Here is a 26,608-nt window from a genome sequence, read left to right as displayed (position 1 = left end):
TGACTATCCACTCGAACAACCCCACATGACCTGGACATCTAAAAGCAGTCTTGGGAATATCTTCCTCAGCCATGAATATTTGATTGTAACCTGCATTACCATCCATGAAGCTGATAATTTGATGTCCAGCCGCAGCATCAATCAACAAATCAGCAATCGGCATTGGATAGCCATCCATCGGTGTGGCTTTGTTGAGATTCCTGAAATCAATACAGACACGAAGTTTTCCATTTTTCTTATAAACAGGAACCACATTAGAGATCCACTCTGCGTATCGACATTGCCGAATAAACTTTGCTTCAATTAATTTAGTTATTTCGGCCTTAATGTCAGGAAGTACATTAGGGTTGCATCGGCGCGCTGGCTGCTGATGTGGCCGAAATCCAGATTTGATAGGTAACCGATGTTCAACTATCGATCGGTCTAATCCAGGCATCTCAGTATAATCCCAAGCAAAACAATCTTTATACTCTTTTAACAAATCTGTTATTCGCTGCTTACACTTGGAATCTAACTTAGCACTAATAAAAGTAGGTCTTGACCTATCACCATCACCGATATCTACTTCTACTAAATCATCCGCCGATGTGAACCCTTGACCTAATTTTCCATCATCGGCAAACCTATCCATTAAAACTCCTCTTCAGAACCGACTGCTTGGATCGGTGGAATTTCATAATCAGCAACTCTAAGGAACTCTTTTTCCCAAGCTTCTCCTGATATGCATTTAGTTCGCTCATAAGTATCTGATTCTGCCGATGCGATGATATAAGAAGAATCACCAGGGACGACCTCAATCTTATCCCCAATCCACTGTACGAGGCATTGATGCATTGTAGAAGGAACACAACAATTAGCATGAATCCAATCCCTCCCTAGAAGCAGATTATATGCACCCTTGCCGTTGATAACAAAGAACGTCGTTGGCAAGGTTTTGCTGCCGATGGTCAATTCAACGCACACTGCCCCTTTAGCCGGTGACACATTGCCTTCAAAATCTTTCAACATCATATCGGTTTTGGTCAAGTCTTGATCTCCCTTACCAAGTTTCCGATACATCACGTAAGGCATAATATTAATCGCAGCCCCTCCATCAATAAGTACCTTAGACACAGGCTGCCCATCAACTTTGCCCTTCACAAATAAAGCCTTAAGATGCTGTCTCTCGTCATCGGTAGGTTTCTCAAAAACAGCCATCATTGGATCTAGTGTTAACTGAGCTACTTGATCAGAGAGAACAACTTCTTCCTCATTATCAGATAGTGCCAAAAACTCCATCGGCAACATGAATACCATATTAACATCTGTCGATGGACCCTTATTTTTGTGTTTTACCTGCCACTGCTGATGACCAGGCCTTTCATTGGAGGAATTTTCCTCTTGGTATAAATCCTCCTGACGCTCACGTTGCATCCTCCTTCTCTGCGTCTTTGTCAGACCCTTTGGGCACCATCGAGGAAACTTGGTTTTCCAAACCGGCTGATAACAAGTCCTAGTTGGTTCTACACGACGTATATTAGGGTCCCTGTAGAATATTTCCTCATCGGGAACTCTTGCGTTTGCCATCTCCTCAAGCTCCTCTTGATTCCTTGGAAAATATCCAGCGCGTTTACCAAGTCTCTCATGTACACTAAGTCTGCCCCCCAGCCGATCATGCACTGATGCTCTGCCTCTGATCGGCTCATTGATAGACAAACCCTGATTACCAAGTTGAAACCTCCTTTCTGAGCGATTGACTCCGTAATAACCATTACACTCAGGGCAATTTTCAACAGTTGGCAATTTAATACCTTCTTCCCAGCAATGGATGAAAAACGGACATCTCCAATGATCTTTATGTCGATTCCATTCTTCCTGACGTCTCATTTCTTGCTGTTGTCGATATCGGTCATTACGTTGACGCCAACCCTCCTGCTGCCTTCGATGAGTAATCACAATGCCAGGTCGAGGAGGATTTTTGGAACTACTGCTTTCTCCTAGCAAACCCTTACTCTTTGCATCATCGGTAGTTATCCGATGTTGGGGATCCACTGACGCGTTTTTCTCAGCAGCCTCTGACGTCAATACCTTGGTCTTTCCTTTGGCATCCAACATATTTGCTGGAAAAGGGTGTTGATCAATTTTCATCGGCTTCTGGGCCTTGGAAGTACCAAACTTAATTCTCCCAGATTCAATAGCCGATTGTAACTGTTGCCTGAATACCTTGCACTCATTTGTACTGTGTGAGGTTGCATTGTGCCATTTGCAGTACAAAATCTTCTTCAACTCTTCTGCCGATGGGATCACATGATTAGGTGACAGCTTAATTTGGCCCTCTTGAAGCAGAAGATCAAATATTTTATCGGCCTTGGTGATATCAAAGGTAAACTTTTCTGGCTCTTTTTGACCAAAGGGACATGATATCGGCTTTTTATTCTTAACCCACTCAGCTAAGCCGATAACTGGTTCTTCATCAGAGTCAGAATCTCCTACTTCTTCAACAAATGATACCTTTTTACTCCAGTTCTTTTTAGGTTCAAAAACCCTAGTATCTTGATCAGAGATCCTTTGCACAAGATGACTGAGGCTTTCAAACTCCTGAGAAGCATATCTATCTTTAAGATGTGGCAATAATCCTTGGAAAGCCAGATCGGCAAGCTGCCGATCATCCAGCACCAGGCTGTAGCACTTATTTTTTACATCTCGTAGCCTTTGTACAAAGCTCTCTACCGATTCATCATTACGCTGTCTCAATTTTACTAAATCGGTAAGCTTCTTTTCATGGATTCCAGCAAAGAAATACTTATGGAATTGTTTTTCTAGATCAACCCAAGTAATAATAGAATTTGGTGGTAATGAAATGAACCATGTAAATGCTGATCCAGACAAAGATGATGAAAATAATCGAACTCTTAATTCATCTCTGTTAGCTGCCTCTCCACATTGAATAATGAAGCGATTGACATGTTCCATTGTTGATGTATTATCTTGCCCAGAGAATTTAGTGAAATCCGGTACCTTGTACCGATTTGGGAGAGGAATTAAATCATATGCAGGAGGGTATGGAGTCCGATAAGAATAAGTATTGACCTTGGGCTTTATCCCAAACTGATCCTTCACAATTTCTGCTATCTTATCGGCCCAAAAAGCATCAGCCTCCTGCTGACGAACTGGTTGAATTTCTACAGGAGGTGCCTGCTGACATCCCTCCACATATCTTTGTAGCCCACGATCTCCAGCAATCGGCATATTTGCCGTTACTTGTGGCCCATTAGCCTGTTGGAAAGGATTCATCGGCTGGGCTGCCGATGCTTGATTCTGGAAACCAGCTTGCATATGACCTTGTTGAATCCCTGCAACCTGCTGATTTCGCTGAACTGTATGTTGAACAGGTAACTGTCCTGACCAATCATTATTAGAACTCATCGGTACAAAACTTACCGATGGCTGGTAATTTGCTGATATTGTTGGATAATTATAACTGGTTTGAGGCATGAACTGAACCCCAGTTTGACTCATAGCAGGGGCTTTCTGCTGCATCGGCAGTAAGCTCGCCGATGGACTTGAATTGAATGTTTGAACCATAGGCATCTGGAAACCTCCTGGAGTTGGTTGCACAGAAGTAGTTGCGGCATATTGAGGCACTTGAGCCATCGGCGAAACGGCCGATGGTATAGGCGCTCTTCCTACTGCATCAAACACTTGAGGTAATCTAGGATTGAAAGCAGATGACTCTGGAGGCATGCCATATCCCCACCAATTAGTAGGAATCTGGCTATTCTGAGACACAGGGCCTGACATAGCTGATGCCGATAGATCTGTATTAAGCTGAACTCGCCCTCCTGGTAGTACCTGATCTGATTGTATCGGTGTAGATTGAATATTAGGTGAGCCTGCCAATACTGGAGGGGAAGTAACTTCTGTACCCACAACGGCCGAAGGAGCCGATGGAGTTTTGACAGATGCCGGCTCTGGTTGATGATAGGCAGGCCCAACGTAATGTGGTGCCGCTTGTCCTTCTTTGAGAGTTCGAACCACAACATTATGAACAGTATTGGACAGCACATTGGAATGATTAATCAAAGCATGATTTACTGCAGAATTAACCATCTCTTGAAGTTTACCAGGATTGGAGTCAAAGGTAACCTGCCGAGGCAACGGCAAATCTTGCTTCTGGATGACTTGTCCACTCTTGTTCAAGCTAAACGATCTCAGACAAAGCTGCTTGTATTCTTCTACAGCCTTTTCCATAGCCTGCCTCTGTTCTTCCTTGAGATCTTCTTCTGATACTGCGATAATGTTCCCTGAATCGATCTCGGGATTGAACATATTGATTGATTGGTCCCACCGGGCGTGCCAAAAGATGTGTTGATGCAAAATTGGATCTGCAAACACAAAGGGCTAATACCCGAATCGATATCCAAAGCGTGCCAGTCGATTTGACCTGCTAATCGACAAGGATGAAGATACGAACACTTTGGTCCTGACAACAGCGATACGCCCGGAAGTCACGGCCAAGAGGTGCTCACGCGGAACTCGAGAATCGCCGAAGATCGTACTGAAACGATGCAGCTCGCCGAATCAATGAGAACTCGTAAAAAAGGAAAAATATGCAAATTGACGAAGTCGCCGAAAAGTAAGTAGATGCAAATAGGAGTAAAAATTGGTTTTGATATTGATTGATATATATATTACATTGCCCCTTACTCCATATTTATACCCTGATCTAAAGAGACACAACCAACCACAACTAGGACACCAATCCCATATCTAAGGAAACACGTGACTCTTACATGAATCATACCCTAACAAATATAGAAAAGGAAATCAACTCCTATCTATTTCCCTGTCCGCCTCAATTACGATGGAAATCTCACCGTCCTCCTTCCCATCGGCATACTCCCTATTTCATCGGCAGTAGTCTTCAAGTCTTCCTTCATCGGCATACTCCCTGTTTCATCGGCAGTAGTCTTCAAGCCTCCCTTCATCGGCATACTCCATGTTTCATCGGCAGTAGTCCTCAAGCCTCCCTTCATCGGCATCGACAATAACACCTCCAACCTCATCGGCAACGCCCGAGTCCAAATCAACCTTTCCATCGACCATCACCAGCTATCGGCAACCATCTTTACAAACTGGCTTTCATCGGCTATCAAAGTATTCAATAACTTTCCCCTTGCCGATTAGTCCACTCCGATTATTTTGACACGTGCAAAAAACGGTGTCAACAGGTTCCTTCCACCGGCACAATCCAGAGCGAGGGAGCAGTCTCAGGGTGGGCTAGTGGTGTGTGTGCGGCTAGGCTGGGAGCAGCGCGCGTGGCCTGGCAGCAAAGTGCACCTTGACAGGGAGGAGCGTGTGCTTCTTTCCCACTGACACATCTCTCCCACCACTGCCCCTCTTCACCCCATGGTCATCAATACCAGGAATCAGACAGAGACCAAAGTCAAAGACCTGTGCTAGTTCCACATGCCTGGTCGTGAGCTCAAAATGCCAGGAATTGGGATCCTCTGAAATCTGAATCTAGATTGAGCACCTCCGTGGAAAAATCAAGTGCCCTCCAACCAAATTGAGTAGCTTGCTGGTTTCAATTCAATTCATCCCACACACCTCCAAAATGGAACTCACTCCAACCAAAATCGAGCAAAGGTGGTATGTTGCATGCCTATTTATGGTTAGAGGCAGTCAACGGCATGCGGGCAGAGGCATTCGGCTGTGTGCACAGGCAGGCAGCTCCGGGGAGCGCTGCGGGTGGGCAGAGGTGGGTGGCCGCACAGGTAGGCAACTGCGGAAGTGGCGTGCATGGGCGGCTGGAAACGAGCAGGGTAATGCTGGAACAGTGATGGCACAGAAATGTTTTTTGGATGTTGACTTAATACAGTTAAGTGGACTAAATGGAGGTAGATTAAAGCAAAATTTCAATTTAAAAAATTAGGGGCAATGACCCGAGGTCTGAAAAATGAGGCCAAATAGGTAGTTGGAGTTCAAAATAGGGGCAACCATACAATTGCCCCGTCATATTTTGACAGCCCCAAATCTGTTTTACATTTTACCTTGAAGGTCGGTTTTCCAACGAGGCCTGAGAGTGAGGACTTGGCGCTAAGATACAGAGACACATGAATCTGCTCGGTCTGGAAGCTGCATGGGAAACAGAATATTGATGAAATTAATATAGAAATAGTACAGGTTTCTATTTTCTAATATGGAATATAATCAGATATATAATTATTAAAAGTGTAAGGACTACAATCTGGAGTAAAAATTCTAGGAGTAATGTTAAAGTTTTGCAGGTATTGGAATAGGATCCCAAGAAAAACTCATAGTCACATAAGTGATCCATAATTACAACATGTCCAAATTGTTTCAAAATAATGCGGATACTGCATAAGAATCAGCTTTGCTTGCTAACTAATTCACATAGATGTCCTAGCACCTACTCACATAAACTAGCAGCATCCTGTTCATATAGAAATATCAAGCTCAAAAGGTGATAGGGACATCTAGCCTATAAACTCCCTCTGTTCATAAAAAACTGTTCTTTAGGACAAGATTTAATCAAACCTTAAAAACTACAAATATCAATAACTTTTAAATTATAAATTTGAAAACATGTAAGTATAGCCGTAGAATTATATTGAAAAATAAAAATACTTGTAAAATCTCATAAAGTTGAAGGATTTTAAAGAATATATTATAGAAAAAAAATAATAGTCAGAAGTGCATGGGGCTTATGTTTGAAGTTCGTGTAGATGAAGTGAGAAATAGCATTACTTTAGCAATTAATTGAAGAAAGACAAGTCTTGTTATCCAGAGGTTGCCTATCATCCTTATTGTCTAGGCCTCTTATGAGTTATGAGACTGCATTCTAATAACACCTATCCTACTGTATTCCAATTGTAGCTTACCTAAAGTCACTAATTAGGATCCTGTTGACCTATCATGTAGTTCTTCCACATTCTGAATGATCAACTAGAAGTTATAAAAGCATCTTGGTGGATAAGCTGTGATAACCACAGAATTGGTATAACACTTTATAGATTTACATCTTACGGAAACCCTTATAAAACAAAGTGAGACCTTCTACAAAGCTGAAAGTTACATTTTGAAGATTACTTGCATGAACACAATTAATATTTCCATTTCACATTTGCACAGACTTATGAAGATAACCTCAAGCTTCAGGCCAAACAAACATCTTCGTCTCATTAAATTTGAACATTACTTTGACAGAAAATAGTACCTAAATCCATGATGAGGTTGTTCAAATCCGAGCTGAGTGAATCCATTATAGACCTAAGAAGACCAAAGAGACCTGTAATACTAGCTTAAGCAATAATTAACAACAAACCGAGAGGAACTTACAATTTCTGATGACCGGGGATGGAAGCCCACCGTGAAACCCTTAAATACTCTGGGACCACTTTCAACACAAGGAATAGCTAGTTCAACAATCACCCTGATGGAAAAAAAAACATGTATGATGACAGGGAATAAAACAATGCCACAGTTATGTATTTAAAAAATAGAACAGCAATAAACAGGACCGTCCTTTTTGGTCCCTGCAAGAGAATTTGGAGATCATGGGCTCCGGGCAAATGTCAATTTTTTATGTGGCTGGTGGCTCACAACAAATGTTGGACAGCTGATAGACTTGAAAAGAAAGGATTACCACACCTAACCTGCTGCCCCCCTCTGTGACCAGGAGCCTGAAACGATGAACCATTTGCTAGTGGGTTGTGTGTTTGCCCAAGATTTCTGGTTCTTGTTGCTCCGAGGGGTTGGGTTGCAGATCCTTTCTCTGCAGCCTACAGCCCCATCCTTTGATGATTGGTGGTCTGATGCAAATTCCAGGGTTGAAGGGTAGGTCAGGCAGGGCCTCAATTCATTGATCATCTTAGGTGCTTGGTCTATTTGGAACCTCCGCAACCTGTGTGTTTTTGATGGAGTCACACCAAGTCTTTCCTTGATCATGGTCGTGGTTAGAGATGAGCTGAAATTTTGGGGTTTGGCTGGGGCACGTGGCATTTCCTACCTCATTGCCCTAGAACCTGAGTGAGAGCGAATAGGTCTCGGGAAATTGTGATAGATTGATATGGGTACAGGGAGTACATTATATAGGCAAGGATCAGGAAGGGTTTATAGAAACACCCAATCAACGGTGATCCTTGCCTAACCAATAATCATCTACCATAATCCCATGGCCAACCCATAAGGCGCCTATTCAAACACGCCCCCGCAGTCGAATCATCAGCCACTCTGCACGTTTAGACTGGACCTGAACTCCGTGAACACTGAAGAAGGCAGCCGTTTGGTGAAGATATCCGCATATTGTGAAGAAGTGGGAACATGCAGAACACGAAGATCACCAATGGCGACTCGCTCCCGGACGAAGTGAAGATCAATCTCAATGTGCTTGGTTCGCTGATGCTATATCGGGTTGGAGGTCATGTAGACGGCACTGATGTTGTCGTAATACACCAGTGTGGCGCGCCGGAGAGGGGCATGCAGCTCTAGAAGAAGCTGGCGCAGCCAGGTGGCCTCAACAACTCCATTGGCCACCGCACGATACTCGGCTTCAGCACTGGATCTTGACACCATGTTCTGGCGCTTGGAGGACCAGGAGACAAGATTGTCGCCAAGAAACACAGCATAGCCCGAGGTGGACTTGCGGGTGTCTGGACAACCAGCCCAATCAGCGTCGGTGTAGACGACATGATCAGACGAAGTAGACGGTCGCAGCAGGAGACCAAGGTGGAGAGTGCCTCGAACATAGCGCAGAATCCGCTTCAGAGCTGCAAGGTGAGGCTCACGAGGGTCGTGCATATGAAGACAGACTTGCTGCACAGCATAGGCAATATCCGACCGGGTGAACGTCACGTACTGTAAGGCTCCAGCGAGACTGTGAAAGTCTAAAGGGTCAAAGACAGGGGTGCCATCTGCTGCAGCAATCTTCGGATTGGTGTCAACTGGAGTGGAGCACGGCTTACACTCTGCCATCCCGGCGCGATCAAGAATGTCCAGCATATATTGTCGCTGAGAAAGAAGAAGGCCATCACCACTTCGCTGAACATGCATACCGAGGAAGTAATGCAGTTCACCAAGGTCCTTCATAGCGAACTCCCGCTGAAGGGCTAAGATGATCCGCCGAAGAAGGCCGGGTGAGGAAGCTGTGAGGACGATGCCATCAACATAGAGTAACATGTAGGCTGTGTCTGATCCGCGCTGGTAAACGAAGAGCGAGGTGTCTGACTTGGCTTCAACAAACCCAAGGGACAAGTGTGTGGCTATGCGACTGTACCAAGCACGAGGGGCCTGCTTGAGGCCATATAGTGACTTCTTCAAGTGACAAACATAGTCCGGATGAGCTGAATCTTCGAACCCAGACGGCTGCTGACAATAAACTGTCTCTGTCAGGTTGCCATGAAGAAAGACGTTCTTCGCATCAAGCTGGTGGATGGGCCAGCGGCGAGAGAGAGCCAGGGAGAGCACTGCGCGAACAGTGGCAGGCTTCACCACGGGACTGAATGTCTCATCAAAGTCCACACCAGGCCGCTGGGTAAAGCCGCGGAGAACCCAACGCGCCTTGTGCCTTTCGAGAGAGCCATCAGACTAAAACTTATGCTTGAAGATCCACTTGCCGGTGACAACGTTGGCCCGAGGGGTCAAGGCACGAGATCCCAAGTGTGATTCTTCAGCAGGGCACTGTGTTCCTCTTCCATTGCAGCTCGCCAAATGGGGTCGGCAAGAGCGCTACGGAAGGTCTTCGGTATCGGTGACATAGACGTAGCGTGGTACGCAGCAGGCATCCGAAAACCGCGCTTCGAACGTGTGCCCATGGTGTGCTGGATGGTCACAGGAGGGACAGCAACAGCACCTTTGGGCAGTGGGAGCGGCGCGGCTGGTGCAGGTGCAGCTGGGGGCGGCGGTGACAGGAGCAGTTGGAGCAGGCAGTGGTCGAGGCCGGCGCATGTAGTGGTAGGTGAAGGCGTGGTCTGGACGTAGAGGCGGGACACCGGCGTCGGGGAGCCTGTGGTCGATGCTGGAGGCTGCGAGCTCGCACGAAGCGTTGGCGGGATGTACAGTAGGCGAGGTGGAGCGTGCTGGGCGCGTCCTGAGCCACGCATGGCGCGAGAGGGGTCTCCGGCGTCCGCAGCGCAGGCGGGATGTAGAGCACGGGCGCTGGGGGATCAGTAGCAGCTACCGGAGGTGTCGGGGGCACCCCAGGCACAGTCTCAGAGGGACCGGCAGGGGCGCTAGTGACGTCAGAGTTGCTGGATGGTGCTCCTGCAGACAAAAACTTATGCAACGGTCCAATAGGAGCGGGCACAACATCAGTAGCATCAAGAAACTCAAAGTCCGCCAGAATGCTAAGACCATTGCGCTCAGCAAAGGGGAAGGCCGTTTCATCGAAGATGACGTGCCGGGAGATGAAGACACTATTGGAGGAGAGGTCAAGGCAACGGTATCCTTTGTGGTGAGCGGAATAGCCTAGGAAGACGCACAAGGCAGACCTAGGAGCAAGTTTATGAGGAGTGGTGGCGGACATGTTTGGATAACACTTGCAGCCAAAGACTTGTAGGTGATCATACGCCGACGGCGTGCCGTACAGGGCAAGGTGGGGCGTGGAGAACTGTAGAGTCTTCGTGGGCAGTATGTTAAGCAGAAGGGTCGCGGTGGAGAGGGCCTCCACCCAGTAGGAAGGAGGCATAGACGCCTGAAAGAGCAGTGAGCGAACGACATTATTGATGGAGCGAATAATGCGTTCGGCTTTACCATTTTGAGGCGAGGTTTAGGGGCAGGACATACGAAGATGGATGCCCTGGGTGAGGAAGAAGTGACGGGTGCTAGAGTTGTCAAACTCTTTCCCGTTGTCGCACTGGACAGCCTTGACGTGGGCGCCAAATTGGGTGGAGGCGTGGGCGATGAAGTGGGCAAGCGTACTGAAAGTGTCAGATTTGAGTCGCAAAGGAAAAGTCCACAAGTAGTGAGTGCAATCATCAAGTATAACCAAATAGTATTTGTAACCAGAAACACTGTCAACTGGAGATGTCCACAAGTCACAATGAATAAGATCAAACTTGCTAGACGCACGAGAGGTGGACAAATGAAAGGGCAGACGAACATGACGCCCTAACTGACAAGCGTGACATAGATCTGAACAATCCTGAATGTGACAGGAAACAGTAGACGCAAGCTTCGACAACGCCTCATGACCGGGGTGACCGAGACACCGATGCCACAGTGGGGAGGGAGCCTGAGCGACAAAGGAGTGTGCTGGAGGTAATTGCAGTGGATAGGGTGTTTCTATAAACCCTTCCTGATCCTTGCCTATATAATGTACTCCCTGTACCCATATCAATCTATCACAATTTCCCGAGACCTATTCGCTCCCATGGTATCAGCCGCCTAGGTTTAGGTCTTCCCTTCCGCTGCACACCCCTGCGCATCGGCCTCTGTCGTGCAGCACATCATGTCTCCCACTCCCCCGCCCTCCCCCAGGTCTGGGGACGTTACCGTTGACGAGATCGCGGCCCGCCAGGCCAAGGAGAAGGCGAACGACGCTGCCGCCGCCACCCAACTTCTCGACAAGGAGCGCCAGGCCGCCCTGGCTTGCGCTGCCCAGGCCGAGGAGGCTGTAGCCGCCGTCAAAGATCGTGACACGGCTGCTGCCCACACCAGCGAAGCCCTGGCGCGCGCAGCAAAGCAGCGCGCGGCCGCCGCCGCCGCCGCCCCCGGTGCACTTGGCGGCGCCTTCTCCAGCACATCTTCAACGTCTCCTCCCGACCTCGCCTCAGCCATGCTCCTCCATGAGGCTATGGCACTGCTGCAACTGCACGCCTAGGCCGTCGCCGTCAACAACATCCGGAACCACGTCACCACCGTCTTCGACGTCGACTCCGGCAACTTCAACCGCTGGCGCGATCAGTTCCTGCTCATCCTCGGCAATTTTCTCTTCAGGACCACGTCTACGAGGAACCTCCGGCCCTAATCTCCCCTGACTGGGCTCGGATGGACTACGTCGTCAAGTCCTGGATCTTCGCCACGCTCACCGACGACCTTGCCGAGATCATCTCCGCCCAGGGCTCCACTGCCTGGCATGCCTGGCTCGCCGTCAAGTCACAGTTCCTCGGCAACCGGGAGGCTCGCTCCATCCACCTTGAGACGCGGTTTCGCAACTTCGTCCAGGGCAACCTCTCCGTCACGGACTACTGCCGCCGGCTAAAGAAGATGGCTGACGACCTCACGGCTCTTGGCGAAGTGATCACCGACCACACCCTCGTCCTTAACGTGATCCGTGGCCTCAACGAGCGCTTTAGCCACGTCGGGGCCCTCCTACGCCGCAGCCGGCCCTTCCCCACCTTCCTGGAGGCTCGTGATGACCTCATCCTCGAGGAACTCACATTGGAGAACAAGGAGTCCCCTGCCACTGCTCTCGCTGCCTCCACCGCAGCAGGCTCCTCCAGTGCTGCCACACCCACGTCCAACACGGGCTTCGGGGGCGTTGGCGGCCCTAAGTCCTCCAACGGCAATCGCCGCAGCAAGCGCGACGGCGGTGGAAAGGGGGGCCTTGGTGGCAGCAACAGCACTAGAGGCCACCGCCTTCCCTCTGGCGCCCAGCAGCCTACCGCCGGTGGTCGCCCCTGGCCCAACGTCTACAACTCATGGATGGGCTCCATTTAGATGTGGCTAGAGGGTCCTCGTCCTCCGCTGGCACCCATCCCGGTGCCTCCTCATCTGCAGGCACAGCAGCCGGCAATCGTCGCCCACCAGCAGCCTGCTGCCGTCGCTGCCCTTGATGGCTCAGGACAGTGGGTCGCCTCAGGGTACTACAACCCTGTGGCCGGCCTCCCTTCTTGGGACCCAACGGCCCTCGCCTCCGCCTTCAGCACGACGTCGCTGACCCCTCCTTCGTCCAACGAGTGGTACTTCGACACAGGTGCTACTTCACATATGACATCTCAGTCTTCCTTTCACATGTCCTATTCCGGCGGTATCCTACTCCTTCATCTATTATTGTCGGTAATGGTTCCATGCTTCCTGTTACTGCCATTGGTTCCACAGAGTTGTCCCCTACTTTATGTCTTAATAATGTCTTTGTGTCGCCACAACTTATTAAGAATCTCATCTCTGTTCGTCAATTCACTATCGACAACAATTGTTCTGTTGAGTTTAACCCCGTTGGTTATTCTGTGAAGGTTCTTCCATCTCGGACCGAGATCGTCAGGTGCAATAGCTTCGATACCATAGAACGAATAGGTCTCGAAAAATTGTGATAGATTGATATGGGTACAGGGAGTACATTATATAGGCAAGGATCAGGAAGGGTTTATACAAACACCCAATCAACGGTGATCCTTGCCTAACCAATAATCATCTACCATAATCCCTAGAGGCAGCCCAACCGATAGGCTTGGGCGCCAGGCCCATGGCCAGCCCATAAGGCGCCTATTCTAACACCGAGGAAGGCTAGGTCAGGGTTGTCGGGGCTGGTCTTTGTCAGCTTTTTGCAGTTGAGGTTTTTCCTACTTCTTGGATCCCTATTGGGGATTGGTCTTGGCTCGTGTTGAGTGTTGTTTGTAAGGGTTCTGTACCCATTTTTTCTTCTTCTTAATACAATGATACATAGCTCTCCCGCGTGTTTGAGAAAAAAAGTAGATCCATGGACCCCAATTACATATTTTCTACATATCAAGAAAAGGGTACACAAAAAAAAATCATCCGAGAAATACCTTGAGTTCATATTAGATTGACTAAGTAAGCTTTTCAAAATTGGGTTGACCTCGCCTGCACCCTGCCTAATATTTATCTTTCCTACTAAGATGAAACGTGGTGTCCATTCTGTGTTCTAGGCTCCCCTCTCACCACTTGAAACAACAACAAAAACAAAGCCTCTCACCACTTGAAAATTAGGAGTAAAAGTTTAGAAAACAAGGAAACTGATTCATCTAAGTAATTGTAAATCAAATTATATATCTCCCTCAACTCTAGGAATCAATATGCTTCCTCAAACAACTTCTAGGAAACTCTTTAACAAAATCTATCTCGTCAAGCCAATTCTTGGAAACATTGATCTCATAAATCCAAACTAATTTCATGTTACCGCTTTTTCACCTCCCCTCTGCTTTCCATTAAAACTTTTATTTTTGCCCAAACCCCACATAGTTGACTAAAATAGAGTTCTAAGAGCCTCAAAAGAGTAGATGGCATTGCACAGGACAATCAGAGCTCACGGTAATGGCTGGATGTGTTAAGCCAACTTATTTTTGTATTGCATAGCAATGGATGGGCATTCAGCTAGTATGATGTGTTAGGGAAGTATTCTGTATTTCCATGTAGACAGTTCCCCTATTGCGTATTGCCTGTGTACCTGCTTCCCAGGGGATAAAATCACTCGTTACCAGCCCAGCCTAGCTTAGAACTTTGTAAAATGTTTACAGACTGTTGGAAGTGAAACCTAGACTAAACTGAGCAGCTTAACCGGTAGCCAATTAGATGACAGATCTACTTTTTCTCTTATTCGTTGGTTCATTTATTAATAATATCAAAATGTTGTATCATGTGCATTTCCATGACAGCGCTTATAAATGGAAAAAAAGGTGTTCTGATGTCTAATAGGTTGGTGTCCTTCCATCAATCTAGCAAAATTGTATCCTCATATATTCTTCATTTTGGAAACATTTGTAAAAGTTCCTTTGCAATTACCTCGGAATTTCCAATTTCTTTGAGGAAGCTAACAAAGGTGCATGTGCAGCCAATTATTGACTGCGTTTGTTTATGTACACTTCTCTTTTTCTTAATAAAATTCTACAGTGGGGCCCCCCTGCTGTACCTTATGCTAAAAAAAAAGTTGTCCTCACTGTGATCAAGCTGAAGAATCTATCAACAATTTGCTCCTGTCTTGTGTTTTTGCAAGAAAGTTCTGGTTCAAACTTCTACAAAGAGTCGGACTGCAGTTCCTTGCCCCGCAGATCGGGGAGGCGTTCTTTGATGATTTGTGGGCATTGGGAAAGAATCGATTTAAAGGCTGGGTATCATTACAGAAAGGCCTCAATTCCTTTGTCATTCTTGGCATGTGGACTTGTGGATTCATCGTAACAAGTGTGTTTGGTGGTGTTTCCCCAAGCCTTACTGCTTGCTGGTGAGGAGACGTGTTGATATTTGGGGAAATTTCTAGAACTCTCGTCTTTGATTAGTGTTACGTATATACATGGTACATAGGCTCATGGGCCTTTACACACTTATGCACAGATAAAGCCCAACACCCCCCCTCAAAATGGGTGATAGATATCTATCATTCCCATCTTGCTACATGCTAAATTACATTCTTTTACTCCTAAACCTTTTGTTAAACAATCAGCTATTTGACCACCTGAGTTTACATGAGTTAACTCTAATATCCCATTCTCCTTGATGAAGAAGCGATCTATCTCCACATGCTTGGTTCTATCATGCTTTTTTTTTCCGAACTACGCAGGAGAGCTGCGCGTCATTTCATTAAGGTAGAAATAAAATACACGAGTCTAAATAGACCCTACTCAAGTACAAAACACCACCAACAACACACACCCATTCACTTAACTAAAACAGGCGCGCCACAAACTAAATTCTTGTCGACCAGACAAAAACCGCCTGCCTTATACCCCCACGGCCGGCTCCCTGACCAAGAGTTCCTGGAGCTTTCTTGCTCCAGCCCTGCACCAAAGATTGCCCTCAGTGCTGACAGCCCTAAGAACCTCCTGGATGCTTGGCGTGGCATTTTCAAACACACATGAGTTACGGTGCTTCCACACCTCCCAGGCTATCAAAATTATCAGGGAGTTGAGACCCTTCCGTTCCGCCTTGGGCACTGACGATATTGCCTTCCACCACCATTTAGAGAAACGAGATGCTGTAGGTTCTGGCGATAGAGAACTGAGACCCAAGTATTGGAAGATTCGAGCCCATAATTGACGAGTGAATACACAACCAACCAGGATATGATGAATAGTCTCCTCAGCTTGATCACACAAAGGGCAAGCCTCAGGATGGGGCAATCCCCTCTTCGCAAGGCGATCGGCCGTCCAACACCGATTGTGAAAAACCAACCAGATAAAAAATTTGCAACGAGGAGGCGCCCAACTTTTCCAAATTCTTCTCCAAGGACCAAACCTGATGGCTCCCACAAAGAAGGCAGCATAAGCTGATTTACTTGTGTATAAACCAGATTGGGCTAGCTTCCAAATAAATTGATCTGGAACCTGTTGCTGCAGAAAAATTCCATCCACCAAGTCCCAGAGCTGCAGGTACTCGACGAGGACTAGTACAGTGCGAGCTCCCCTGATGTCATCTACCCATTTTCTGTTCTGGAGTGCCTGAGCAACAGTACGTCTCTTGGCTGTACGTTTGGGGACAACATTAAACAGGTTGGGGGCAGTGTTTTCAGATCGGACGACTAATCGCGATTAATCACGATTAGTCGTCCTTATCGTAACCAGGTGCTCGATAAGGGCCCTCGATTAGTTTAGACCGATTAGAAAACTTATCGTCCGATAACTTGCGACTAATCACGATTAGTCGTCCGATCAGACTAGCCGGACGACTAGTTCAGGGGAGGGAGAATTTGGCCCAGCTAAAGAATTCGGCCCACCTTTAGCTGGCCCATTAGGGTAAGAAGAAGAGGAGTGAGTGAGTGGCCTGAGTTGCAGCCGCACGGCACATTTCCAGTTCCCGTTGCTCTCTGCCTCTCTCTCGCAGCCACCGCCGGCCTGCCTCTGGATCTCCCTCGCCGGCATCCGCAGCTCCGTCCGCGCCCCTCGCCGGTGTCCGCAGCTCTGCCCATAGCTCCGTCCGTAGTTCCGCACGCAGCTCCGTCCGCAGCTCCGCCCGCGCCTCCACCTCCGCTCGCTCCTGTCTCCTCCCCTACCGGGACCCAGTAGCTCCGCCCGCCTCTGAGGCTCCTTCCTCGACGCCTGGAGGATGGACACGGGAGGCCTCAAGCATCAAGATGAGCCACCAGTCCCACCACTCTGCCTCCTCTGAAGGTTATTGTCTCTACTCTGTTGTTGTGTATTACATCATATATATAGTATATACATGGTCGATCAGGCCATCTAGGCACAAGGACGACTAAATGTCCGACTAGCCGATTAGACCGATTAGGACCGACTAATCGACCCTTATCGACGACTAATCGCGATTAGTTGTCTGATCGGTGGTCATACGACTAGCCTCGATAATACAATCTGAAAACATTGGTTGGGGGCCAACTCAGCCAAGGTGTGACGTTTAACCATCTATCTGTCCAGAACCGAATTTTCTCACCATTCCCTACTATGGCATCTACTGCAATATTGAAGAGGGCCTGAGCCTTGAGGGGGACTTGTAATAGAAGACCAGCCCATGGTCTTGATGGATCAGTTTTCTCAGCCCACAGCCATCGAATCCTTAAAGCGCAGCCAAGGAGTTCTAAGTTATGGATCCCAAGGCCACCATATTCAAGAGGCCGCTGCACCCTTTCCCAAGCGACCAAACAATTACCACCATTAGCCTGCTCCTGGCCTTTCCAAAGGAAGCCTCTCCTTTTCTTATCAATAGCCTTCAGAAACCATTTTGGCAAGTCCATGGCGATCGAAAGGCAAATGGGAACAGCTGTTAAAACTACTCGAACCATTACCAATCTTCCCGCCCGATTCATTAATGAGGCTTTCCAGCCCGGCAAGTAATCTGCCACCTTGTCAATTATTGGTAGCAAATCCTCCTTGGTGGGTTTCCCAATAGTGAGAGGGAGCCCAAGATAGGTGCATGGAAATTCCTTGATGGTACAGGATAAAATATCAGCTATAGTGGCCACTTCATCAACAGAGCAATGAATGGGAGAAATCGAGCTTTTGGACAGATTGGTTCGGAGTCCGGAAGCATGTCCAAAACGGTCCAGCAGCTCTTTCATCAAATACAAGTCATCACTTCTCGGCCTTAGGAAAACAACTGCACCATCAGCATAAAAAGAAACCCGATGCTGGACCTGCTGCATAGACAATGGCTGCAACAATTGCTCCCGAGTAGCATACTCCATCAAGGAATTTAGGACATTCACGACAATAATGAAAAGCATGGGAGAGAGAGGATCTCCCTGCCTGAGACCTCGCCTATGAAAAATTGTCTCACCCGGCTCCCCATTCACCAAGACTTGAGTGGAGGAAGTTGATAGGAGCAGACATAAAAGATCCATCCACCGCTGTCCAAAACCCACATGGCCCAAGACTTCTAGCAAGAATGACCAAGAAACAGAATCAAAAGCCTTAGAAATATCAAGCTTGAGGAGAATATGAGCCTCTTTTTTCTTGTTCTTGTGCAGGCATTTAACCATCTGCTGGACAAACATAAAGTTATCATGTATTCGCCTACCCTTTACAAAAGTAGTCTGGTTTGGGGATACCAGATTTGGTAGGACAGGGGCCAACCGGTTCGCCATGATCTTAGTCACCAGTTTGGCAAAGCTGTGCACCAAACTTATTGGCCGAAAATCCTTTACTTGGACAGCATCCTGCACCTTAGGCAATAACGTGATGAAGGCACTGTTCAGGAGTCTGAATTTGAACACATGGCCTCGATAGATAGCATCAAGAGCCATTAGCAGATCACCCTTGATAACATTCCAGCAGGATTTATAAAATCTACCAGTGAAACCATCTGGTCCTGGGGCCTTGTCCATGGGCATGTCTTTTATAGTTGCCCACACCTCTTCTTCCGAGAAAGGAACGTCCAAAAGAGAAAGTTCATGCTGCTGTATGCCTATCTCACCCAAGTCAATAGTGTAATCTCTATCTTCCGCCTCTATCATGCTGAACTGGATTATTTGCGATACTGATTGCAGACTTGTTATCGCACCACATTCTCTTTTTCTCGAACACGCAGGAGAGCTGCGTATCATTATATTAGTAGAAGAAAAGAAATAGTCTTACAGAGACTGAAACCCACAAACACCCACACACACCCACTAGACCATAGAAGCTAAATCACCGGAAAAGAGTTACAAGGACGACCACGAACCCCCCCACCCCCTGTAGAAACCTAAGTTGCAGTTCGGGCAGAGATTAGGGAAATCCCCTTAGCCCCTGCCACACTCCACCAAGCAGCCTCCTCCTTGGCCAGGTACAGGACCGAGTTAACATTTGGGACTGCTCCATTGAAAAGACAGTCATTTCTGTGTCGCCAAATGCTCCAGGCTCCTAGGATGACCAGAGAATTCAGACCCCTTCTTAGATCACCTTGAACAGCACCATCAATCTTTCTCCACCAATCATCAAAATTCTGATCAGCAGGTGTTGGAGCAAGGGTTGCAGCACCAAAATGAGAGAGGAAGGAGAACCAAAATATTCTTGAAAAAACACAGCCTACAAGAAGGTGATGAAGATCTTCCTCAAGCTGGTCACACAGGACACACATTTCTGGATGAGGGAGGCCCCTCTTTGCTAACCTGTCTGCAGTCCAGCACCTGTTATGGGCCACTAACCACATAAAAAATCTGCATTTTGGGGGCGCCCAAGTTTTCCAAGTTCTCTCAAAGGGTTCAAAAGAGATGGCTCCATAAAACAGGGCGTTGTAGGCGCTCTTTGCTGTGTACTGGCCTGAAGAGGAAAGCCTCCATAAATGTCTGTCAGGGATGCTCTCATTCAGCTCCACCCTAGATAAAAGATCCCAGAGATGGATATACTGAGATAGAGCAGCCGCACCAATGTCTCCCTGTAAGTCCTCTATCCACCTATTCTCAGGAAGGGCCTCACTAACAGTACGTTTACTCAATCGCCTTTTAGGAACCAGAGCAAAAACAAGAGGAGCAATCTCCTGGATTCCCTGATCATCCAGCCATTTGTCCTTCCAGAACAGGGTATTAGCCCCACTTCCCACTTTTGTACGAACTGCGACCGAGATGAGCCCAGCGACCTCCTTACTGACCTGGACTGACAGATTTGCCCAAGGTTTGTTTGGTACACTCCGCTGCATCGCACCACATTCTCATGGGGCCTTTTCTTAGGACATTCAACTCTGACAAAAGATTTCTTACCCATAACATTTCACTCAATCCATGAGACATAGCTCTATATTCTGCTTCGGCAGTTGAACGTGATACTACTGATTGCTTCTTACTCCTCCATGACACTAGGTTTCCCCCAACAAATATGCAATAGCCTGAAGTTGATCTCCTATCATCAAGGCAACTTGCCCAATCAGCATCGCAATAGCCTTCCACATTTAGGTGACCGTGACTCTTAAACAAGAGCCCCTTTCCCGGACTATTCTTCAAATATCTTAGGATTCGGTAAACAGCATCCAAATGACCACTTCTTGGGTCATGCATATACCGGCTCACAACACTCACTGTGTAGGATATGCCAGGCCTCGTATGGCACAAATAGATAAGGCGCCCAACAAGCCTTTGGTACCTTTCTTTATGTACTGGATTACCTGATTCGGCACATAACTTGTGATTTAAATCAATCGGTGTTGATACTGGTCGACATCCAAGCATGCCTATCTCACTTAGCAGATCTAGAACATACGTTCTTTGTGAAAGAACAAGACCTTTTGGATTCCGTGCAATCTCAATGCCAAGAAAGTACCTGAGTTGCCCGAGGTCCTTGACCTCAAATTCCTTACTTAGATTCTCCTTGAGTCGTATGATCTCTTTTTCATCATCACCAGTAATGATAATATCATCCACATACACAGCCAACACCGAAATGTTGCGCCCTGAATGTCTATAGAAGACGGTATGATCTCCATTGCATTGCTTGTATCCCATGCCACACAATGCACGCTTAAATTTGTAAAACCATGCTCGTGGAGATTGTTTGAGACCATACAAGGACTTTTTCAATTTGCACACCTTCCCAATTGCCCCAGGATTAGAGAAACCAGGTGGAATCTCCATATACACTTCCTCTTGAAGATCACCACGCAAGAAAGCATTCTTGACGTCCAATTGATGCAAAGGCCATCCAGAATTCACCGCACAAGAAACCAAAGTTCTCACTGTACTCATCTTTGCCACAGGTGCAAATGTTTCATCATAGTCAATGCCATGTCTGACTATACCCCCTTGCAACAAGTCGAGCTTTGTATCTTTCGATCTTACCTTCAGGTGTTTGCTTCATAGTGAAGACCCACTTGCAACTAACAGCTTTCTTTCCTGGAGGTAGTTTCACAATGTCCCAAGTTTTATTCTTTTCGAGGGCTTTCAACTCCACCAACATGGCCTCACGCCACTTGGGATCATGTTTTGCTTCTTTCCAATCTTTAGGAATATGTGCAGATTGTAATGAAGCAATAAATGCTCTATATGCGGGAGATAATGATTCGTATGAGACATAATTACTTATGTCATGCTCAAAGCCATACTTAACCGGAGGTTTCCCAGTTGTACTCCTTGCCTCCTTTCTTAGAGCAATAGGCAAATCAATGGAAGAGTCAACTTCTCCCCCTGTCTCTGTGGACTGCTCAACCTCACCATCACCAATGTCAATACCACTAGTTGAAGATTGTTGTTGCTCCAATAGTTGCGAATGCTCAACATGTTGCTCCACCAGTTGTGGTTGCTCAACTTGTTGCTCCACTGGTAGCACTCCAACATTTTTATTTCTTCTAGTATAAACCTACACAATATTTCTATTTCCTTGCTTTGTGTTCATGTTATTAACATTTCTGTTTTCCTGTCTCTCATTCACATTAGAATTACCGACACGCAATGGAATCACTCCTGTGATAACTTCTGTTGCCCTTGATTGATGACCTTCATTATCTTGTACTACATCTATGCCATCCATCCCTTCTTGTTCATACATGCTCATGCTTGGTTCACCAAGCTCAAACAAGGAGCTCAAATCAGTCTTCTCCCCACAGTAAGGTTCAGATTCCCGAAATGTCACATCCATACTAACAAAGAGACGTCGTTCAGTAGGACACCAACACTTAGCCTTTTTGACTTGAGGAATAGCCCACAAATATGCACTTAACCGCTCGGGGGTCCAACTTTCCCACAGAAGGTCTGTGATCCCTAACAAAGCAAGTGCACCCAAATACCTTAGGTGGAACAATAAACTCATTCACTCCTCGTAACATTTCATAAGGAGTTTTCCAACCAAGCAATCTCGAGGGCGTACGATTAATCAAGTATACCGCCGTCATCACTGCCTCACTCCATAGAAACTTTGGCACATTCATAGCATACATAAGTGAGCGTGCAACCTCCAAGATATGACGATTTTTCCTCTCAGCAACTCCATTTTGTGGAGGTGTATCAGGACATGTAGTTTGGTGTAAGATCCCTTGAGCTGATAGAAAACTACAGAATTCAGTGTTCACATACTCCATTCCGTTATCTGTCCTCAACACTTTAACTCGAGCATCATATTGATTTCCAATAAGTGAGCAAAAATCCTGAAAGCATTTAAGTACTTCAGTCTTGTGTTTCATGAGATAGATCCAAGTCACACGTGAATAGCAGTCAATAAAGGTGACAAAATACTTCATTCCACTAACTGAGGTGACTAGGCTCGTCCACACATCAGAATGAACTAGCATAAATGGAGTTATACTCCTAAGTCCTCTACTTACATACGTTGCTCTTTTACGCTTCCCATACTCACATGCATCACATACTAGTTTCCTCTTATCTGTCTTAGTCATTATTTCTGGAAATGCTTTGACCATAGTATCAAATGACAAATGCCCTAGTCGACAATGCTGAAGCATCACCTTAGCTTCATCTTCATTCATGCTTGCTGCTAAAGCAACACCCAAAAACTTGCCATTTTCCTTCCCGTCTAGGTACCATAATCCACCATGCCTAATGCCAATTCCAATCTCCTTTCCCGTCCTCCTATCTTGAATGAGACAGTGCTCTTGATCAAAAGAGACTCGGCAGTCCATTTATCAACTAATGCACTTAATGATACTAGATTAACAGGAAAAGAAGGGACATGCAAAACTGATGAAAGAGCACTTGACAGTACCACTCCTTTGATAGGTTGACATGTCCTATCAGCAGTTTGAATGGTCTCCTTATATGTAGATGGATATGGTGTGTAAGATATAAACTCATCAGGAGCACCAGTAACATGTTTGGAAGCACTAGAGTCCAATATCCATCCATGTTGAACTCTCTTCATGCATGAGAGCTTCAGCATGAATATCTTCCAACTTGGTACTCGTGGGCATCAACGCCACCTTGTCGGTGTTTCGAATAAACACCGGCTAGTAAATTTGTAATTGTTGCGCGTTAGGCCTGGATGGTGCACTAAAGGACACAAGGTTTATACTGGTTCGGGATGAACGTCCCTACCATCCAGTCTGCTGCCGCTCGTGTTATTAGTACCGAAAAGGGTTCGTAGTAGGGGGTACAAACGGTCGAGAGAGGGACGGGTCCCAAGTCTCTGATGGAATGGTCGAAAGGTCGCCGAGAGCTTAGTCGCTGCTCAGCTGTGTGTGATGTGTGTTGTCGAATCGTATCGATTGATCTCTCTGTGAGTTGATCCATCCGTCCCCTTAGCGGGGTGCCCTGCCTTCCCTTTTATAGACCAAGGGAAGACAGGGGTTACATTTCGGAGAAAGGGGAAAAACCAGAGGCCAAGAAGCCCTTCCGAAGGCGCTGGGTCTTCCTTTTCCTCTGAGCCAGCTTCGCTGACACGGCCAGACGGTGTCAGGGATTGGCACGTTCGCCAAGCGCCTGTGTGCTAACGACGCCACGCCCTTACTTGACCAGCAAGTCGTCACGTCCCGTCCCGCCCCCCGGGCGGCGTGTCGGACAGGGGTGTTGTCCTGTAGCCCTGTGGGGAGCGGACGGCGCGGTGACCGCACGTTCGTCACTGTAGAGGACGCGAGTCTCTTCTTGGACTGTAGTGGTTGTCGTATGTTTATGTCAGGTTCCGCGCCCGAGGGCTGAAGGCGGCGCCTACAACACTATTCGGACTCTGCCATGCCTGGAATGGTCTAAAGCGCCCGTCCCGTCGTACCCTGACGGTACTTTCCTGCAACGGTGCAAGGCATGGTCCTTGGTCTTGCGTTTGACTCGAATGTCCTGTCGTACCCTGCGCTTGTCATTATGAAGGAGCAGGGTGTAGTCGTCGGGCGAGGCAGAGTCTGCCCTCAGCCATCGGGCAAGGCAGAGCCTGCCCTCAGCCGTCGGGCGAGGCGGGACCTGCCGTCGGACATCGGTCGAGGCGGAGCCCGCCCTCGGACGTCGGGCGAGGCGGAGCCAGCCCTTAGCCGTCGGGCGAGGCGGAGCCTAGCCCTCGGAGGTCAAACGAGGCGAAGCCCGCCCTCGGACGTCGAGTGAGGCAAAGACAACCCTTAGCCATCGGGCGAGGCGGAGCCTAGCCCTCGGAGGTCGGGCGAGGCGGAACCATTCTTCCGTCGTTCGGACAAGAAGCGCAGTAGCGTTCTCGTCTGATCGGAAGTGTCAACGTTCGATGGTCATTAGTTCCACCTCATTAGGTACCCCGGTATTAGGTTCCCGACACACCTTCTGTATCATCTCCATTTTCTCCATAGTTTCCTTACTTGAGGATGATATCTCAGTGATTTTCACAATGAGTAACTTTACCATTTTTTCTAGTTCAGATAATCTCCCAAGAACTTCCATGATTTCTTGATTTCCCCCCATGATTTAATGTTGCCAAGGCCTTCTTCTTCTAGCTTCCACAACTGCAGAACAGAGCAGTATAGCAGCAGCTCCAATGCCTTCTGCACCTGCAGTTTTTCTACTCACGAGACCAAAGAACAGAGCACTGCAATCACCCTCCAATAGCAGCGGCTCCTCTGCCTTCTGCAGTCCAGCTCCTCACAAATCCACTCCTAGGATATACACAGCACACACCCCAGGCAACAATTTCTTCTGCAACACAACAGCACAGGAAGAGCACAAGCACACGCACCTCAATCTCCTCAGAACTTGCCTCTCCTTCCAGATCCTGTCCAGTTGCTTCACGTGTTGCTACTTCTTCTAGCTCTTGCTTGCTTTCTCCTCCTGCTGATGCAGCTCCCAATCCACACACAGCAGCTCCCTTTCGTACTCCTCTTCCCGTTCCACACCTCAGGCCAGCAACTATCGCCGGACACCCAGATCGTAGCAACACCGCCATAGCCACACAGACCTCCTCCTCTCGGACAGCAGACCTCCTCTCGGCACGGCCTCCTCACGCGTTGTGACCGTCGCCGCAGTCCGCGCCTCCTCTCACACCTAATGTGCGCCGCCACCTGCTCCACCTGAGCACCTCGATGCTCTGCCCCTTCGACACCTCTCTGCCGGCCACCATCACGCAGACAGGGTAGAGCAGGTGGTCGCCTCCATCGCCACCACCATCGGCTCTGATACCATGTTGATATTTGGGGAAATTTCTGGAACTCTCTTGTCTTTGCTTAGTGTTACATATATACATGGTACATAGGCTCATGGGCCTTTACACACTTATGCACAGATAAAGCCCAACAAGATGCATATTTGGGATTTGGCCAGGGCTAGGGGTATCTCCTACCTCATCGCTAGGGATAAAAACGGATCGGATACGAACGGATATCACTCATATTATATTTGTTTTTATATTTCCGTTCGGATTCGGATTCGAACACGGATAGCGTTCGGATACATATACGAATACGAATTGACTCGGTTACGGATACGAATAATGAGTATCGAATACGGTATGAATCGGATTCGGAGAAGGTCGGATACAAATATCTATTCGGATATATATCATACGTGCGCAAACCATTACACCACTCTATGAGTCCATAATCCATCTAGATTAAGTCAAAAGACTAAAGAGTAAAGCAATAAATAAGATAAAGATACAGATACATCATACATCAAACATCATACAAGCACCAATCTTCACGGCATGAGTAGAAATAGCCAAGCTCATGGCTTCATGGGTCTCATGGAGTCATGGTCATGGATTCAAGATCTACAATCCTTATATAGGCCATTTTTTCATTTGAGAAAGTTTGAACAAAATGTAGTTCAAATTTCATAAGTGTGTGACATAGTTTTAGAAAGTCTATATGAGATTCAAGAATTTGTGACTAGTGTTTGATAAAACTTTCTTAAATGGGAAAATAAGCTATGTAACAATTGTAGATCTTGCTGAGATGATCAAACTTGGTATTCAGAGTTTTTTCATCTGAGGTCATTTAGTGTCTCATTTGAGCAAGTTTGACCAAGTCAAATTTGGTCAAATGAAAAAACAACACTTTGACTCTAGTATTATAAACTCTAAATGACTTCAAATTGAAAAGTTTTGAATATCAAGTTTGTTCAACTCATCAAGATCTACAATTGTTGTTTTGGTCAACTTTCCATTTGAGATAGTTTGGACGGTTTAAATTTGTGATTTTTAAATTTCGACGCCTACAACTAGTTTTTGAAACCCTAGATTGTCTTAAATTGAAAAGTTTTGAATACCAAGTTTGTTCAGATCATCAAGATCTACAATCCTTATATAGGATATTTTTTCATTTAAGAAAGTCTGAACAAAATGTAGTTCAAATTTCACAAGTGTGTGACATAGTTTTAGAAAGTCTATATAAGATTCAAAAATTTTTGACTAGTATTTGATAAAACTTTCATAAATGGGAAAATGAGCTATGTAATAAT

The 26,608-nt window shown here is 46.9% G+C and overlaps 1 protein-coding gene across 12 annotated transcripts in view; it reads right to left on the bottom strand.

Moving 5' to 3' along the window:
* The window catches only part of LOC136449759 (uncharacterized), a 259,701-nt gene that overhangs the window by 15,404 nt on the left and 217,689 nt on the right, over positions 1 to 26,608 (bottom strand). For all 12 annotated transcript variants that reach the window (XR_010758118.1, XR_010758119.1, XM_066449930.1 and 9 more), the window contains 3 exons: positions 7,342 to 7,435; positions 7,220 to 7,272; positions 6,033 to 6,117 (listed from right to left, as the gene is read on the bottom strand). Coding sequence is in view for 10 of the 12 variants with exons in the window: in XM_066449930.1 (XP_066306027.1) it covers positions 6,033 to 6,117; positions 7,220 to 7,272; positions 7,342 to 7,435 (232 nt within the window). In the remaining 2 variants the exon portion in view is untranslated. The remainder of the gene's footprint in view (positions 1 to 6,032; positions 6,118 to 7,219; positions 7,273 to 7,341; positions 7,436 to 26,608) is intronic.

This window comes from Miscanthus floridulus, chromosome 5 (assembly GCF_019320115.1).
Source record: "Miscanthus floridulus cultivar M001 chromosome 5, ASM1932011v1, whole genome shotgun sequence".
Taxonomy (NCBI): domain Eukaryota; kingdom Viridiplantae; phylum Streptophyta; class Magnoliopsida; order Poales; family Poaceae; genus Miscanthus; species Miscanthus floridulus.
The sequence above is the reverse complement of the archived record's forward strand: the minus strand, read 5'-3'. Positions and strand labels throughout refer to the sequence as shown.